General features: G+C 34.5%; 2 protein-coding genes across 2 annotated transcripts; both read left to right on the top strand.

Annotated features, from left to right (window-relative positions):
- The first annotated feature begins 3,750 nt into the window (after positions 1 to 3,750).
- LOC134375417 (olfactory receptor 5D18-like) lies at positions 3,751 to 4,692 on the top strand. Its single transcript, XM_063093843.1, has one exon. The coding sequence runs from the start codon at positions 3,751 to 3,753 to the stop codon at positions 4,690 to 4,692; it is 942 nt and encodes a 313-aa protein (XP_062949913.1).
- Positions 4,693 to 13,383: 8,691 nt separating this feature from the next.
- Positions 13,384 to 14,334, top strand: LOC134376530 (olfactory receptor 5L1-like). Its single transcript, XM_063095043.1, has one exon. It carries the CDS (start codon positions 13,384 to 13,386, stop codon positions 14,332 to 14,334), a length of 951 nt encoding a protein of 316 aa, XP_062951113.1.
- Positions 14,335 to 18,858: the final 4,524 nt, after the last annotated feature.

Raw genomic sequence — 18,858 nt, 5'->3', positions numbered from 1 at the left:
ACCTTTTCAACAAGCTCAACACACTTTTCCCACTTATTTGAATAGCTAATTATCTCACTTCACAATGGGTGATGCTCAAATAGCACCTCACTGTGGCTTTGCCTGATGTTCCTACTTAAAATGCCACCTCCAGTGTTATCTTTGGCATCTATCATGACAGGCAAACTATTTCATACTTATCTGATTTCTAATCCTCCTTTAAATATAAACATGAAGTACAAAGAGACATTCTCTTTCCTGTCCCCATTACCTAAGATAATAACTGACTCAGAATAGCCTGTCATAAATATTTGTTTAATGAAAAATGAATAAATGTATGAGTAATTATGTATTATTATTATGTACTCAACTTCCTTTTTCTGGTTCCTGTACCAGAAAGTAATGTTAACAAAATAGAAATTATTTTAATTCTGAATAACGAATACATAGTCTTCGAACAGTTCTTGCTGAATGATGCTTATTAATACAGAAATAAACATCCTTTGAACAAAGATTTTTAATGTTATTAATTTCTGTATTATTCACATATCAATAGCCTAACCTTGGATATAGTTGTTTTGGAAACAAGTTTACTTAATGAACAAATGTGATAAAACTTTGCTGAAGCTACTCTTAAGATTTTATAAAGAAAAATATTTGAGATATTGATTTCCATTTACAAGTTATTCCACCATGACTTTCTTGATTTTGAAAATTAAATATTTCTATTGTTGTTAGCCTAAAACTTATAGGAAATTCAGTAGATTGATTATTTGATTATTTTTTACTTTTGATTGCCTATTTTTTAATTTTAATTGACAAATTACAGTTGTACATATTTACTGTAAATAATCACTTCTTATTAAAACGTCCAGACTTCCTTTGTGTTTATGATCCATCATCACTCTGCTCTTTAATTTTCCATAGTTCTGGTAGATGTGACTTAATTCCCAGCTACCTGGAGAGTCATATTTGTCATTCAAAAAAAAATTCATGTTATACTTACTTTGTGCTAGTTACTGATCAAGGAGTTTGGAACATCTCAGGGATCAAAACAATGAAAAATACCAGCTTTCCTGAAACTTTCTTTCTAGCAGAGGGAACTAACAATATAAAAAATAATGCATTGAATAAAGATTTTAAAAAATGTTTTAATCATGTTAATTACTTTAATCACTAAAGTTGGGTAGTAGGGTAACCCTTGCAATACCATAGTGTGTTCATGGAAGATTTCACCAAAAAGAAGCATTTGGGAAAAAACTTGAAAGAATCCCTGTCAGAGAAGGCACTTCTAGAAAGAACATAAGGAATAGTAATGAGGTCAGAATAGGAAATAGTAGGGAAAAAGAGTGATGCATGGACAGAGATTTAACAGGGATTAGATAATTCATCCTTTGAATGTTTACTTTTTCAATACATTTGCCTAAACTCTCAATGAGTCATGATGACCTGAAAGCTGGATCTTCACACTTCTTCAATATGGTCAGAGTGTGTGGTATGGAGGAAGAGGGTTATGCCTGGCAAATACTAGCCACTCAACCAATATTTCATCATGATGATTCTTACATTCACATATATTTTTATAACTGTAGGAGGGTGTGGTAGGGATCAGATGGCTGGCGAATGTAACTTTAAAGTATACATTGTCTTATGTGAAATAACCTTAATGCTGCTATATATATACATATATTTTTTTCTTCAGGGATTCAGGTACTTAAGAATTACATCAGATAAAAGTGATTAATGTTAAGTGTTTATTTGTGACCTCAAGAGAATGGGGCAATAGATAGTCTCTAGGGTTCATGCCTCCAAGGTTGTAACTATAGATTTAAGAACGCACAAGTAACTCCCAATGAGGAGAGGCCCTCATTTTTCCATCAGCAGGTTTGTGTTAAGAATCTAAAGACAGATTGATATTAATTTCCATCTAGAGAACAAATTGGGAGGAAGGAATCTTACCTTTTAGAGCTGTATTTTGAGAAATATAAGTGAGTGTGTAAGGAACAGAAAGTGCACTTTTTCTAAGAACTCTGTATTAGACAGCCTGGCTTAGCTAAGCTTCTCAACAACAGTCCCGGGAAAACAGGTACCCAAGGTGGGGGAATAGACGAGCTCTGAGAAGTTTGGGAGTGTGTATTTTCTTATGTCTGTTAATTTTTTGAAGAGTAGTCAAGGTAGAATACATGGGTATTTAAGTAAAATGAAATAAACAAAGATTGAATAGACTCTCTAGTAAAACATAAATAAATAAAAGAGACCAGCTTTAGTTAAGACTATAAAACAGGAAACAACTGACCCCTGAGACCAGTAATAACAACCAAGTTGGAACAAACAAACATAAAGCTACAGGGTAAATTTTAGCAATCATATTTTCCAGACTCAAAGATATATAGAAACTTTTACCTGCAATATAATGACAGCATTTGGGACATAAGGTCCATTAAAATAAATTTAACATTAGCTTAAATTTTTTAAAAAATGAACTGTTCAATTAAGGAAAAAAAAACGTACTCATGAGTACAGGAACAGGTAAGGTGACTACATATGATCTGACATCTTTACTGACAGACCATCTGGAAACTATTTCTTGGGCTATGTGATGAGAGATAATCTTGTCAGAAATGACAAAACGAGATTCCTGGTATGGTAGAATCTGAGAGTTGTTAGACTCTGATTAGCAAAATATAATGATTCTTTGTTTTTGTTTTCTCGTGAGATGTCTCCATAGTGCCATACTACCTCAAGTTTTTAATCCTTCTCCATTACAGGTAACAGGGGCAGAATGAACATTGTAGGTAACTAGAAGGGAGAGGGAAGATAGAGACCTAGGCAAAGGAAGTTTCTAGTTCAGAGTCTTTACTATATTTAGTTATTCCAGGGTGAGAAAGTTTTCCTAAATTGTTTTTGTGAGTTTCATATTGATGCTGATTTATAGTATATCTCTGTGACACAAATCCTGTCATTGGTATATTCATCATAGATTTAGAGTGTCTTGTTTGCTCACAAATTGCAAGTATGATTATTAATAAAGAAATAGTCAAGGTTTGGTGTAGAGGAACAGATGCATGACTAGGAATATGAGGATCCCAGCACAAGTCATAGATGTATAGATTGATCTTTATCTGCATTTTATTAATCCTCTAGCAATGAGGAAGAAACTCGCTCAATGGAGAAGCATATGGAAAAAAATAAATTATGACATGTTTTGATATCACATTCACAGGATCCATCAGACAAACAAAGATGCTACAAAGTACTCTATGAAATTAACAATAGAGGCACATATGTTCAGTGTTAGGGCTGTTGATATATAATGTCACTGTGAAAATATACACTGTAAAAATCAATTTATTTAGAAATTTCTGACTTTTATGATTACAGGGCTGATATAATCAGTCATCATATTATCATAGGGAAATATTTCATGAAATTATAAAAATTAAGGAAAGGCAAAAGTACTATGTAAATATTTGATTTAAAATGACCTTAAATGTTTTGACCTCATATTACTATATTTGTAAATATTAAAACTATATGAGAACATTTAATTCAGTAATTGTATTTTTTTCCTTAGGAAGTTTACCAGTGGGTAGAATGCTCTAAAACTTTTGGCATGTACTCTATCTTGGATAATAAACATGTAAACTCTGAATGACATTGCGCTTCATATTCCAGGCTTGGTGAAGGTGGTCAACCAAACCTCCTATTTCCATAGTTTCCTTAATATTTTTGTTTTCAGGACTAACCCTTAGATTTGGACAAACAGAAACCATGTCACTCTCAGACAGAAATAGAAGTGGAGCCACATTTATGCTCTTGGGCTTCTCAGATTCCCCACAACTCCAAGTCCCTCTCTTCTTGATTTTTCTGGCCATCTACAGTGTCACTGCTGTAGGAAAACTTGGGATGATCGTAATCATCAAAACTAACCCCAAACTGCATACCCCTGTGTACTTTTTCCTCAGCCACCTCTCGTTTGTGGATTTCTGCTATTCCTCTACCATTGCCCCAAAGACTCTGATGAACCTAGTGGTAAAAGACAGAACCATTTCATTTTCAGGATGTGTAGTACAATTCTTTTTCTTTTGTACCTTTGTGGTGGCTGAATCTCTGCTATTAGCTGTGATGGCATATGACCGCTTTGTGGCCATTTGTAACCCTCTGCTCTACACAGTTGCCATGTCCCAGAAACGCTGTGCCATGCTGGTGGTGGGATCCTATGCGTGGGGAGTGGCAAGTTCCTTGATACTCACGTGCTCTGCTTTAAAATTATCTTTTCATGGCTTCAACACAATCAATCACTTTTTCTGTGAGTCCTCCTCACTGCTGTCCCTCTCTTGCTCTGACACTTTTATCAACCAGTTGCTTCTTTTCATTTTTGCCACCTTTAATGAGATAAGCACACTGCTCATCATCCTCACGTCTTATGTGTCCATTGTTGTCACCATCCTCAAGATGCGCTCAGCCAGTGGGCGCCGCAAAGCCTTCTCCACCTGTGCTTCCCACCTAACCGCCATCACCATCTTCCACGGGACCGTCCTCTTCCTCTACTGTGTGCCCAACTCCAAAAACTCCAGACACACAGTCAAAGTGGCCTCTGTGTTTTATACAGTGGTGATCCCCATGTTGAATCCCCTGATCTACAGTCTGAGAAATAAAGATGTCAAGGTTACAGTCAGCAAGATAATGGATGGTAAAGTCTTTTCTTATTGAACATCTTTTCAGTGGAGGTTGTGCCCAACATATAAATAAAGTGTGTCAATAAAGGTTGATTTTAAATATGTCTTTCAAGTTAAAAGAGTTAATATTGTTCAATGAAAAAAAAATGGATTTTGGTTTTGAGAGAATAAATATATCTCTTGCTTGCTGGAAAAGACTAGCAATCTCTCATCTTTTATATTTTGTCTATGAAATTGGGACATCAAGTGTTAGCGAATAATCATATTGTGAATGTTAAAGTTAATATTTTATCATGTTCTACACATTCCATAGAACTCAATGAACATTAATTTCATCCCCTTTCTTAGAAGACACCTATGTTAGACTAGGCTCTTACTTAACATATGTGTCTCTTTATCATGAAAATACAAACAGAAGTTAAGATAAGACATAGTCCTTGCCTTCAAGAATGCAAAATCAACTGTTGATAATGGGCAGTAAAGTAAGTGGCCATTGGGTAAGGCAGGAAATAGTAAGTACCAAAGAGAGTAGGAGAAAATATAAAGTTCAAATCCTTTAACAGATTTTAGAAGGATATCTTCATAAAATAGGTTTTGTTTGAATTTGGCCTTTTATTTATTTATATTTTTTCCTTTCTGTTATTTTTATTTATTTATTTATTTTACCTCTCAATATACATCATAGTTGATTTTCATGCCCCTTTACCCATTTCTCTCCACCCCACCTTCACATCATATCTGTTCACTTGACAAATAGTTCAAGGAATTTTTGTGGTTATTCTGTCTTTCCCCCCCTTGTTTTGTGTGTGTGTTTGTTTATTTATTTATTTTTTACTCCCACAAATAAGTGAGAACATGTGGTATTTCTCTTTCTGTCTGACTTGTTTCACTGTTAAAAGGTAATGGGCAGAGTGTTAGGAGATACATTTTATTTAGAAAATAGTTTTATTTAAGAGAAAAAAACATGAATAAAATCAAGGAGATAAGAACATAATACTGAGCCAAAGATCCAACAACTATTTTATTGAGCTAATGCAATTTTGTGTGTGTGTCTTATTTGTATTATATACAAAGTGCAGATTAGGTGGCATGAGTGGAAATTTGAATAAAATGTGGACTATATTTTGAATTTATTTTTAAAGCAGCTTCAGTGTGACAGTGAGATAAACTGTGATAGACTCCACCAGAGGCTTAGGAATGACAGATGGGATCTTAGAAAATCTTAGATTGAAAACCGGGGATTAAGAGTGCCTGTCCAGTGTTTATTTTGTACTGTTGTCCTGCCTACAAAGACGTCAGAAACAGTATCAAACTTTATGGACATTTTTTTCCAAGTGTGAACATAATCTTTGAATCCTTCTAAACAGAATTCTCAAGCATCATAGGAAAAAAAAAATGTTTGAAGTTGTCTTAAGTGTTGAAAGCTAAATGCCTACATAAATGTACTGAAAATAAAATAAAAACCAGGCAATCATTACCATCACAACGTATTGACATGGTAAATTAAAAATGACCTTCTTTTGTCTACTCCATATGTCTAGATAAAATTCCAAACAAATCATCAGTATGATAGAAAAAATGATTTTTGAAGTGTTTTGGGATGGGGGAAAAAAGGAAACAGGAAAACACAAAGTAAAAGTGGAAATATGTCCCCCAAAATTGCCAATTTATGTAATACATTGCTTATATAAAATAAAAGAAAAAAAATAGCCACTTCAATAGATAGAGGAAATTATTTGACAGAATCCAACACCCATTCATGAAATAAATCCTCAATAATGTATAAATAGAAGAAATTACTTCAATCTACAAAATATGCTATTAAAATCACGCTTATTAGTTGGAAAATGAGTCATTTAACCCTAAAGAAAAAAAAATGCAACATATCAACACTCAATACTTCTAGATAGATGGACAGATAGATAAGTAGGTGATAGGTAGATAGATAGGCAGGCAGATCAATAAATCAGTCAATCAGCCAGTCATCTGGATTTGAAGTAAAACTTATTTTATTCACAGACTACATGATCTTTTATGTAGAAAATCCAAAGCAACACACACACTCGCACACACACACACACAAAACATACTTGAATAATCGAGTTCAGCAAGGTAACATGATTAAAAAATCAATATATAAAACCCATTCTATTTCTATATAGTAGGAAAATATAACTGAAAGTGACATTCAGGAAGCAATTTCTTTCCTGATATTGTGAAAAAGAATACAATACAATCATGTGCCATGGGCTGTATAACAATGTTTAGATCAACAATGAAGCACAAATATGATGGTGGTCCCATGAGATTATAATGAAGCTGGAGGTGTGTAGTAGGCTATACCATCTAGGTTTATATAAGGACACTTTATGATGTTCCCAGAAGGATGAAATTGCTCAGCGAAACTCAGAATGTATCTGTGTTGTTTAGTGATGCGTGGCTTTACTTAGAAGTAAGTTTAACAAAAGAACAAGGCTTAAACAAGGAAAATTATTTTTAAATTAAGATAAATTTTCATAAAATACTCAATAAATGGAGAGATACTATATGTCCAAGGCTTGGAAGATTCTTCATTGTAAAGATGCCAAATCTCTCCAGGTTAATCTATTGATTCAATATAATCTCTGTCAAAAGCCAATAAGACTCTGACAGAAGTTGAGAGGCTGAGCCTAAAATTTATATGGAGATGCAAGAGGTAACCAACATAATGACAAATTTAGATTGAAGCTACATTAATCAAGACAATTCGGTATTGGAATAAGGTAGACATATACATCAGTGTAATAGAATTGAGGGTCTAAAGTTAAACATATTTATGATTGATTTTTGAGAAAGCTGACAAGGGAATTCAAAAGGGAAAGATACTATTTTCAACCAATGGTGGTGATTAATTGAAGAGGGTTAGAAATGTTGATTCTCATTTGATTTTAGAATAGGGTTTTTAGCAAAGTACATGTATGGGGCAAAAACCCTCCAGTAGGAGGTGATGGCTGAAAGCCAGAGGGCAAAAAAAAAAAAAAAAAAAAAAAAAAAAATTCCATCAATCAACTCTAATCTCTGCTTAGGTGTGGGATTGTATACTTTAACGATTTTAGAGCTAACAGGTAGTTGTCATACCAATCTTGTTAAGAGATTTTAAGAATTGCTGAAGTGAAGGATGTGAAAAAAAATGTTTGCTAGGGGAAAGCTTTTTGTTGATGGAAACATTATAGATAATTATACTTAGATTTTACCATAAGAATGCAACTTTTACTTACATTATTGAAGGAGATGTTATACTTTAGATAATGATTGCAGTTTGACCAACTTAGCTTTTCACAAATTGTACTTTGGAATGTCACATTGTTAATTTTACTTATTTTACTAGTTTCCACTGTTTAAAGTATACTTAGCCATAGATAACTTTTATAACACTGCCCATGTCTTTGTGTCCTTTTGTATTAATTGAATCAACTGATTTTTCTTGTGAAACTTCCTTGCCTTTATAGTAAAAAACAGAAGCTAACTTTGAATCAGGGCTGTACCCATTTATCTCCTTCTAACAGAGTTGCTGAGGTGCAGTCCCTTCCGGCTTCTCATGGCATTCACAGTGCATTGAGTAATCCTTTTTCATCTCTGTTTTCAGTGAGAAGTGTAACAATTAATTGGGTATTCATACACTAAAAAGATGAATTTAAATATTTACTTCACATCATACACAACATTAACGCAAAATGAATGTAGTCTTAAACTTAGGAGCAAAAAGCATCAGAAAGTTACAGAAGTGATAATAGATTTATATCAAGAATATATAAAGAACTCTTACAACACAATAACAGAAAGACAAATATAGTTCTTTAAAAAGGCAGAAGCTTTTAATAGAGATTTTAATTGAGAAGTTGTGATCTAATATGAATATGAACAATATGAAAAGAGACAGAAAAACATGCCATGAATTTAAAGTGCCTCCACTGAGAAATTAAAAAAATAAAAGCAAACCCTAAGAACAATTTTCTAAGTCATCCCTTTGATTTGTCTCACAGGTTTTTACTCATGCTGGTCATTCACCATATATTTGTCAATGAGAGATTTTCTTTTCTTTTGTGAAAGATATGAAAAGGATGTTTGAGTAGAGAGTAAAACCATAATGTCTCTTCAACCAGTGTGCATTCTCTCATAGATCACTTTTAGAAATACAGTGCATGATAGTTGAAAATACATTTAAGGAATTCTTGTGTGGCTTTAGATATTCTGCCCTATAGAAAGTAAGGGTAATTTTAATTATTATGAGAAAAGAAAAGTTTATAATAAATATTCCTGTTATTTCATAATTGCAATACAAGCTGTGGCTCACATATTTGATACCAGCATGTAGAATTTCATAATGGACTGTGAACTTTGAAAGGAAGCATGTTTGGTTTTAAATAATTGTTTTTCTAATTAGGGCAATTAAAAAAAATTGAGGATATTCCATAGAGACTAATTACACGTTGTGTCTTATATCATATGTATTTTAATACGATTTTTATTTTGTTATACCATCAACACTAATAGCTGATTCACTTAGGGACCCATTTCCCAGGAGTTTCAATTGCAGTATAAGTCTCTGACTGTGCTGTACACATCTAACATCCTCAGTACCAAGAAGAAGGAAATGTATGTTCCCCAGGTTTGTTAGCTAGAACTAGACTCTAATTATTTGAAAATGGATGAATATATTTTCTGACAATGAAATTATTTTTTAAAAATGTCTAACTCATCTCTCTTCTAAATAGAAAAAGCTTATTAGAACCTCCATTATGTTCATTTGTTCTTTATAATGCTTTTGCCTTACAGTTTTCAGGGTCGGTTGGTTGAAAATTAGAATTATTTTCTCTGTAACATCAAACGCTGATGAGTACGAAAGAATGCAATGTAAACAAAGTGGTAGATTTCCTCTCTCTCTGCTTCCTCTCTTTGTTCATACCAATTCCCTTCAAAGAATATAGAATTGAAGGCTGCAGTGGAACTTCCTAATTGTCACCGTAATTCTGAGAGTTTAATCATGTGCTTGCAAGCTGGTGATGATGTTAAGTATCAGAATATGACAACTATCTGTGCTCAGGAAAGAAGATAAATTCTTCTGGATTTGCCATGAATTTATCAGAGACCAGTTTCCTGTTATAAGCATAGAACATGAGGGAGACAATTTTCCACATCACATTTCATCTTTTATCTCTGGAGCAGGCAAATAACTCACTTTTGGGGACTGAGTTTTCAGTGGTTTAGGTAAATGAGAAAACAATGATTTTCAGGATCATGATTTGTTTTCAGGCTTTAAAATTACTTCAAGATATGGAGAAAGTCCAAGACTGCATTTCTAGTGGAGACTATTTACTCAGTTTTGATCACAATGGGTTAATCAAGTTATGTACAAGTATATGCTCCTCCTGTGTTTTAAGAAGGGAAGTGAGTAAAATTCATCAATTCACATACTCCTTGTCTTTAAATGAAAGGTTTGGATTTTATTTCCCTCTTACATGAAATACATGATTCAACCACTTTCTCTAACCTACTCTTTGAGATAAAAGGAGAAAGTTTCACTGAGCTGTTTTTTAAAGTGCATAAAGTATTTTCTTTCAGGGTTAAAATTTAATTAAAGTAATACCTCTATCACTTTATATCTTAATACCTTAATACCTCTATCTCTATGTATATAAATGCTTTTATACATAAATGCTTATTTACATCTACATGTAAAAATCAATGTGCTATTACAATGGTTTTTTCAGGCTGGATTTCTCCAAAACACAATTTCAAATAGAGTGATAATTTTCCACCCTAGATATGAGGCACCATAGTTTAGCACTTCCTCTGTTTTTGACTGGTCCATTTTTTCTTGTTGTTGATATCATAAAAAATGCAGCAGTGTAGCTTTTTAAAAAATCTTTTTATAATTCTCTCAAGGTCCATCCATGTTGTTGCAAATGGCAGAATTTCATTCATTTTTATAGCTGAGTAGTATTCCATTGTGTAGATGTACCACATTTTCCGTATCCACTCATCTGATGATGGGCATTTGGGCTGGTTCCAACTCTTGGCTATTGTAAAGAGTGCTGCGATAAACATTGGGAAACAGGTATACCTTCGACTTGATCATTTCCATTCCTCTGGGTATATTCCCAACAGTGGGATAGCTGGGTCGTATGGAAAATCTATCTGCAATTGTTTGAGGAACCTCCATACCATTTTCCATAGAGGCTGCACCATTTTGCAGTCCCACCAACAATGTATGAGAGTTCCTTTTTCTCCGCAGCCTCGCCAGCATTTATCGTTCACAGTCTTTTGGATTTTAGCCATCCTAACTGGGGTTAGATGGTATCTCAATGTGGTTTTGATTTGCATTTCCCGGATGCTGAGTGATGTTGAGCATATTTTCATATATCTGTTGGCCATTTGTATATCTTCCTTAGAGAAATGCCTACTTAGCTCTTTTGCCCATTTTTTTAAATTGGGTTGCTTGTTTTCTTCTTGTAAAGTTGTTTGAGTTCCTTATATATTCTGGATATTAATCCTTTGTCAGATAAATATTTTGCAAATATTTTCTCCAACTCTGTTGGTTGTCTTTTAACTCTTTTAATTGTTTCTTTTGCTGTGCAGAAGCTTTTTAGTTTGATATAATCCCATTTGTTTATTTTTCCTTTGGTTGCCCGTGCTTTTGGGGTCGTATTCATGAAGTCTGCGCCAAGTCCTATTTCCTGAAGTGTTTCTCCTATGTTTTCTTTAAGAAGTTTTATTGTTTCAGGGTGTATGTTTAAATCCTTAATCCATTTTGAGTTGATTTTAGTATACGGTGAGAGGTATGGATCTAGTTTCATTCTCCTGCATATGGATATCCAGTTATCCCAGCACCATTTGCTGAAGAGGCAGTCCCTTCTGCAGTGAATAGGCTTGGTGCCTTTGTCAAAGATCAGATGGAAGTAAGTGTGTGGGTTGATTTCTGGATTCTCTATTCTATTCCATTGGTCAGTGTGTCTGTTTTTATGCCAGTACCATACTGTTTTGGTTATTATAGCTTTGTAGTATAGCTTAAAGTCAGGTAGTGTTATGCCTCCAGCTTTATTTTTTTTGCTCAGCATTGCTTTGGCTATGCGTGGTCTTTTATTGTTCCATATAAATGTCTGGATAGTTTTTTCCATTTCTGAGAAAAATGTCTTTGGAATTTTGATGGGGATTGCATTGAATTTGTATATCACTTTGGGTAGTATGGACATTTTCACTATGTTGATTCTTCCAATCCAAGAGCACGGGATATCTTTCCATCTTTTTGTATCCTCTCTAATTTCTCTCAGCAGTGGTTTGTAGTTCTCATTATAGAGATTTTTCACCTCCTTGGTTAACTCAATTCCTAAGTATTTTATTTTTTTGGTGGCTATTGTAAATGGGCAGGCTTTCTTGATTTCTCGTTCTGCATGTTCACTATTGGAGAAAAGAAATGCTACTGATTTTTGTGTATTGATTTTGTATCCTGCTACTGTGCTGAAATCATTTATCAATTCCAGCAGTTTTTTTGTAGAGGTTTTAGGCTGTTCGATATATAGGATCATGTCATCTGCAAACAGGGACAGTTTGACTTCATCTTTTCCAATCTGAATGCCCTTTATTTCCTTCTCTTCTGGGAGCTAAAAATTAATATATAAATTCACACACACACACACACAGACACACACACAAACTGGGGGGGGGGGGGGAAGAAGATATAACAACCACAATTATTTGAAGTTGATACGACAAGCAAACAGAAAGGACATTGTTGGGGGGGGGAGGGAGATGGGAGGGAGGTTTTGGTGATGGGGAGCAATAATCAGCCACAGTGTATATCGACAAAATAAAATTTAAAAAAATAAATAAATGAATAAATAAATAAATAAATAAATAAATAAATAAAATCTTTTTAAAAATATAATTAAACATTTCTTATAAAAGATTGCAAAAAATGTCTCATAAGTGAAAGGATGATTTAGTTTTTTATATGTGTGAATCACAGCTTCAAATACATGTTGCCTAATTACTTTCTAGAAAAATGTGTGAGAATTCATCTCTTTAAGCCATTAACATTGATCATTATCATTAAAATTATTAAATTAATTTGTTAATTTTATAAGCAAAAATTGTTAGGGATTTCAGGGTACATTTTAATTCATTTTTTTTCATTTTGAATACTTCTAAATTTAAAGGCTCTATCTGAGCTACTAATCCTGAAAAAATTTATAACACTGCACAACAATGGAATTGCAGACACCTCAATTGTAGCAAAGTACTGTTACTGATACCCTGAGCTAAAAATAATAGTGTATATTATGTGGAATGGCAATAGCTATCACCCTACTTGCATACAACTTATTAAATTTTACAGGAAACAGGAGTTAATTTCTACATGGCTTCAAAACGTACCATTGAATCTATTTCAGAATCCATGGAACCACTTAACTTAATGAATCATCTGTTGTGGCAAATAAAAATTGGGGATCAATTAAGGTTACTGTTATTACTTAAATTAATTTTGATTAGTAGCTTCAACTGAAATATTTAACATTTTGAATTATTTGACAATTACATTTTTATTTTACCGCATAAATATTCTATGTTTGATATCAATGTTATATTTTTCTGAAGTTAATATAAAGCAGTTTATATACTTCCTTTTTCTCATCCTAGAAGAAACACAAAACTTACTTTCTTCCCCCAAACCTGAGTTATACCTGCAATGGATGAGGAGAACTGCTGCACTGTGACAGAGTTCATTCTCCTTGGATTAGCTTATGACCCTCAGTTGAGAGTCTTCCTTTTCCTGCTGTTCCTTCTCATCTACGGAGTCACAGTTTTGGCCAACCTGGGCATGGTTATATTGATTCGAGTCAGCTCTCGACTCCACAGCCCCATGTACTTTTTCCTCAGCCACTTGTCCTTTGTGGATTTCTGCTACTCCTCAACCATTGTGCCAAAGATTCTGGCCAATATCGTAAACAAGGACAAAGCTATCTCTTTCCTGGGGTGCATGATGCAATTCTACTTGTTTTGCACATGTGTGGTCACTGAGGTCTTCCTGCTGGCTGTGATGGCCTATGACTGCTATGTGGCCATCTGTAACCCACTGCTCTACATGGTCACCATGTCCCAAAAGCTCTGTGTGGAGCTAGTGTCTGGCTGCTACCTCTGCGGAACAGTGTGTTCTCTGATCCACTTGTGCTTGGCTCTTAAGATACCCTCCTATAAATCAAATATCGTTAATCACTTCTTTTGTGATCTATCATCTATCTTTTCTCTTGCCTGCTCTGACGTGTTTATTAATGAACTCATGGCATTTATTGTGCCCACTTTCAATGAGATCATCACCATCACGATCATCCTCAGCTCCTACTTGTTTATTCTCATCACCATCCTGAGGATGCGCTCGGCAGAAGGAAGGTGCAAAGCTTTTTCCACCTGTGCCTCCCACCTCACAGCCATCGTTGTCTTCCATGGAACAATCCTTTTCATTTATTGCCGACCCAGTTCAGGTGATGGTGGGGATGCTGACAAAGTGGCCACAGTGCTCTACACTGTAGTGATTCCCATGCTGAACCCCCTGATCTATAGCCTGAGGAACAAGGATGTGAAAGAAGCTCTAAGAAAAGTAGTGAGGTCCAAATTACCTTCTGAGGACCTACGTTTTTAGGTGGATTCAGGGTTGCAAAAAGGGCCTTTAAGGGGGTTGAGTTAGGAAGAATGTGGATGAAAGGCCAAATAAGAAAATAATTTTGGAGCCAGGGAATTATGTATACTTTTCTGGTTGCCCAAATGACTATATATGAAGCCATTTGTTATGCCCATTATTGAATAGTTTAAGTGAAAATTTCACAATTGCTTCTCCTCTCAAGTCTTCTATTGTTTTGATGAGTTGTGGGGTGGTGCAATTAGACTCCATTTCTTGGTTTGAGATAAGACCAGTATATTTCCATAGAGAAATGTCTTTACATCATCTTTAATGCATGCAACCATTTTTATTAAATTGAATTCATTTTTCTTATGGGATAAATGCACACTTATCTCATAGTCTATGCTTTTTCTCACAAATTTAGAGTGAGTTTCCTATATGTTTGTGTGTATTTCGGGGTGTTGCTTTTTCTCATTTTCAGTTATTTTCTTTTTTATTACTTTTTGTATTAGAAGGTTATGATTTTGAAATTTTTAAAAATGTTCTCATCTACAAAATGGAGATAATATTCTCCCAATTTTTTTCATTAAATTATCTTGAAAATTAAATAATGTATCTTAAATTCTTAGCCTTATATCTTGTATATAACTAATAAATGAATAAACTGATGTTATTATCATTGTTGTTTTTATTTTTAATTTTGCTTGTTATTTTACCTTAATTCTTTTTTTTTTTCACATGCAAAGATACCTTTATTTTTTATTTTTTTTTAAATTTTATTTTGTCGATATACATTGTGGCTGATTATTGCTCCCCATCACCAAAACCTCCCTCCCTTCTCCCCCCCCCCAACAATGTCCTTTCTGTTTGCTTGTCATATCAACTAAAAGTAATTGTGGTTGTTATATCTTCTTCCCCCACCCCGGTTTTGTGTGTGTGTGTGTGTGTGTGTGTGTGTGTGTGTGAATTTATATATTAATTTTTAGCTCCCACCAATAAGTGAGAACATGTGGTATTTTTCTTTCTGTGCCAGACTTGTTTCACTTAATATAATTCTCTCAAGGTCCATCCATGTTGTTGCAAATGGCAGTATTTCATTCGTTTTTATAGCTGAGTAGTATTCCATTGTGTAGATGTACCACATCTTCCGTATCCACTCATCTGATGATGGACATTTGGGCTGGTTCCAACTCTTGGCTATTGTAAAGAGTGCTGCGATGAACATTGGGGAACAGGTATACCTTCGACTTGATGATTTCCATTCCTCTGGGTATATTCCCAACAGTGGGATAGCTGGGTCGTATGGTAGATCTATCTGCAATTGTTTGAGAGGCTGCACCATTTTGCAGTCCCAAGAACAATGTATGAGAGTTCCTTTTTCTCCGCAATCTCACCAGCATTTATCTTTCAGCGTCTTTTGGATTTTAGCCATCCTAACTGGGGTTAGATGGTATCTCAGTGTGGTTTTGATTTGCATTTCCCGGATGCTGAGAGATGTTGAGCATTTTTTCATATGTCTGTTGGCCATTTGGATATCTTCCTTAGAGAAATGCCTACTTAGCTCTTTTGCCCATTTTTTTAAATTGGGTTGCTTGTTTTCTTCTTGTAAAGTTGTTTGAGTTCCTTATATATTCTGGATATTAATCCTTTGTCAGATAAATATTTTGCAAATATTTTCTCCCACTCTGTTGGTTGTCTTTTAACTCTGTTAATTGTTTCTTTTGCTGTGCAGAAGCTTTTTAGTTTGATATAATCACATTTGTTTATTTTTCCTTTGGTTGCCCGTGCTTTTGGGGTCGTATTCATGAAGTCTGTGTCCAGTCCTATTTCCTCAAGTGTTTCTCCTATGTTTTCTTTAAGAAGTTTTATTGTTTCAGGATGTATATTTAAATCCTTAATCCATTTTGAGTTGATTTTAGTACACGGTGAGAGGTATGGATCTAGTTTCATTCTCCTGCATATGGATTTCCAGTTATCCCAGCACCATTTGCTGAAGAGGCAGTCCCTTCCCCAGTGAATAGGCTTGGTGCCTTTGTCAAAGATCAGATGGCAGTAAGTGTGTGGGTTGATTTCTGGATTCTCTATTCTATTCCATTGGTCAGTGTGTCTGTTTTTATGCCAGTACCATACTGTTTTGGTTATTATAGCTTTGTATTATAGCTTAAAGTCAGGTAGTGTTATGCCTCCAGCTTTATTTTTTTTGCTCAGCATTGCTTTGGCTACATGTGGTCTTTTATAGTTCCATATAAATGTCTGGATAGTTTTTTCCATTTCTGAGAAAAATGTCTTTGGAATTTTGATGGGGATTGCATTGAATTTGTATATCACTTTGGGTAGTATGGACATTTTCACTATGTTGATTCTTCCAATCCAAGAGCATGGGATATCTTTCCATCTTCTTGTATCCTCTCTAATTCTCTCAGCAGTGGCTTGTAGTTCTCATTATAGAGATTTTTCACCTCCTTCGTTAACTCAATTCCTAAGTATTTTATTTTTTTGTTGGCTATTGTAAATGGGCAGGCTTTCTTGATTTCTCGTTCTGCATGTTCACTATTGGAGAAAAGAAATGCTACTGATTTTTGTGTATTGATTTTGTATCCTGCTACTGTGCTAAAATCATTTATCAATTCTAACAGTTTTTTTGTAGAGGTTTTAGGCTGTTCGATATATAGGATCATGTCATCTGCGAACAGGGACAGTTTGACTTCATCTTTTCCAATCTGGATGCCCTTTATTTCCTTCTCTTCTCTGATTGCTCTGGCTAGTACTTCCAACACTATGTTGAATAGGAGTGGTGAGAGTGGGCATCCTTGTCTAGTTCCTGTTCTTAAAGGAAAAGCTTTCAGCTTTTGCCCATTCAGGATGATATGGGCAGTGGGTTTGTCATATATGGCTTTAATTATGTTGAGATACTTTCCCTCTATACCTAACTTATAGAGGGTCTTTGTCATGAATGAGTGCTGAACTTTATCAAATGCTTTTTCAGCATCTATAGAGATGATCATATGGTCCTTGTGTTTGAGTTTATTAATGTGGTGTATCATGTTTATTGATTTGCGTATGTTGAACCAACCTTGCATCCCTGGGATAAATCCCACTTGATCGTGGTGACTAATTTTTCGTATGTGTTGCTGTATTCTGTTTGCTAGTATTTTAGTGAGGATTTTTGCATCTATATTCATCAAGGATATCGGCCTGTTGTTTTCTTTTTTGGTTATATCTTTACCTGGTTTTGGTATCAGGATGATGTTTGCTTCATAGAATGAGTTTGGGAGATTTGCGTCCGTTTCAATCTTTTGGAATAGTTTGTAAAGAATCGGTGTCAATTCCTCTTTGAATGTTTGGTAAAATTCTGCTGTGAATCCATCAGGTCCTGGGCTTTTCTTTTCTGGGAGCCTTCTGATATCAGCTTCTATCTCCTTTTTTGTTATTGGTCTGTTCAAATTTTCTACGTCTTCATGGTTCAGTTTTGGGAGCTTGTGTGTGTCCAGAAATTTATCCATTTCCTCCAGATTTTCAAATTTGTTGGCATATAGTTGTTTATAGTAGTCTCAAATGATTCCTTGTATTTCAGATGAATCAGTTGTAATATCGCCTTTTTCATTTCTAATTTTTGTTATTTGAGTCTTCTCTCTTCTTTTTCTTGTTAGCCATGCTAATGGTTTGTCAGTTTTATTTATCTTTTCCAAAAACCAACTTTTTGTTTTGTTGATCTTTTGAATTGTTTTTTGGTTTTCAATTTCATTCAGTTCTGCTCTGATCTTAATGATTTCTTTCCGTCTGCTAACTTTAGGTTTGGATTGTTCTTGTTCTTCTAGTTCTTTAAGGTGAAGTGTTCGGTTGTTCACTTGCCATCTTTCCATTCTTCTGAAGTGAGCGTTTAATGCAATAAATTTCCCCCTCAATACTGCTTTTGCATTATCCCACAGGTTTTGGTATGATGTATCATTGTTTTCATTAGTTTCAATAAATTTTTTGATTTCCTGCTTGATTTCTTCTTGGACCCATATGTCATTAACTAGAATGCTGTTTAATTTCCATGTGTTTGTATAGTTTCCAGAGTTTCGTTTGTTATTAATTTCTAGTTTTAATCCATTGTGGTCTGAGAAGATACATGGGATAATTCCAATTTTTTTGAATTTATTGAGACTTGATTTGTGACCTAATATGTGATCTATCCTGGAGAATGATCCATGTGCTGATGAGAAGAATGAATATTCTGAGGTTGTTGGGTGGAATGTTCTGTAGATATCTGCCAATTCCAATTGGTATAGAGTCTTGTTTAGATCTTGTGTTTCTCTACTGATTCTTTGCCTAGATGATCTGTCCTATATTGACAGTGGGGTGTTCAGGTCCCCTGCTTTTATGGTATTAGTGTCTATTTCCTTCTTTAGGTCTAATAGAGTTTGTTTTACAAATCTGGCTGCTCCAACATTGGGTGTGTAAATATTTATGATTGTTATGTCTTCTTGATGGATCAGTCCTTTTATCATTAAGTAGTGTCCCTCATTGTCTCTTTTTATGGTTTTTAGTTTAAAGTCTATT

Source organism: Cynocephalus volans, chromosome 4, assembly GCF_027409185.1.
Source record: "Cynocephalus volans isolate mCynVol1 chromosome 4, mCynVol1.pri, whole genome shotgun sequence".
Taxonomy (NCBI): domain Eukaryota; kingdom Metazoa; phylum Chordata; class Mammalia; order Dermoptera; family Cynocephalidae; genus Cynocephalus; species Cynocephalus volans.
The sequence above is the reverse complement of the archived record's forward strand: the minus strand, read 5'-3'. Positions and strand labels throughout refer to the sequence as shown.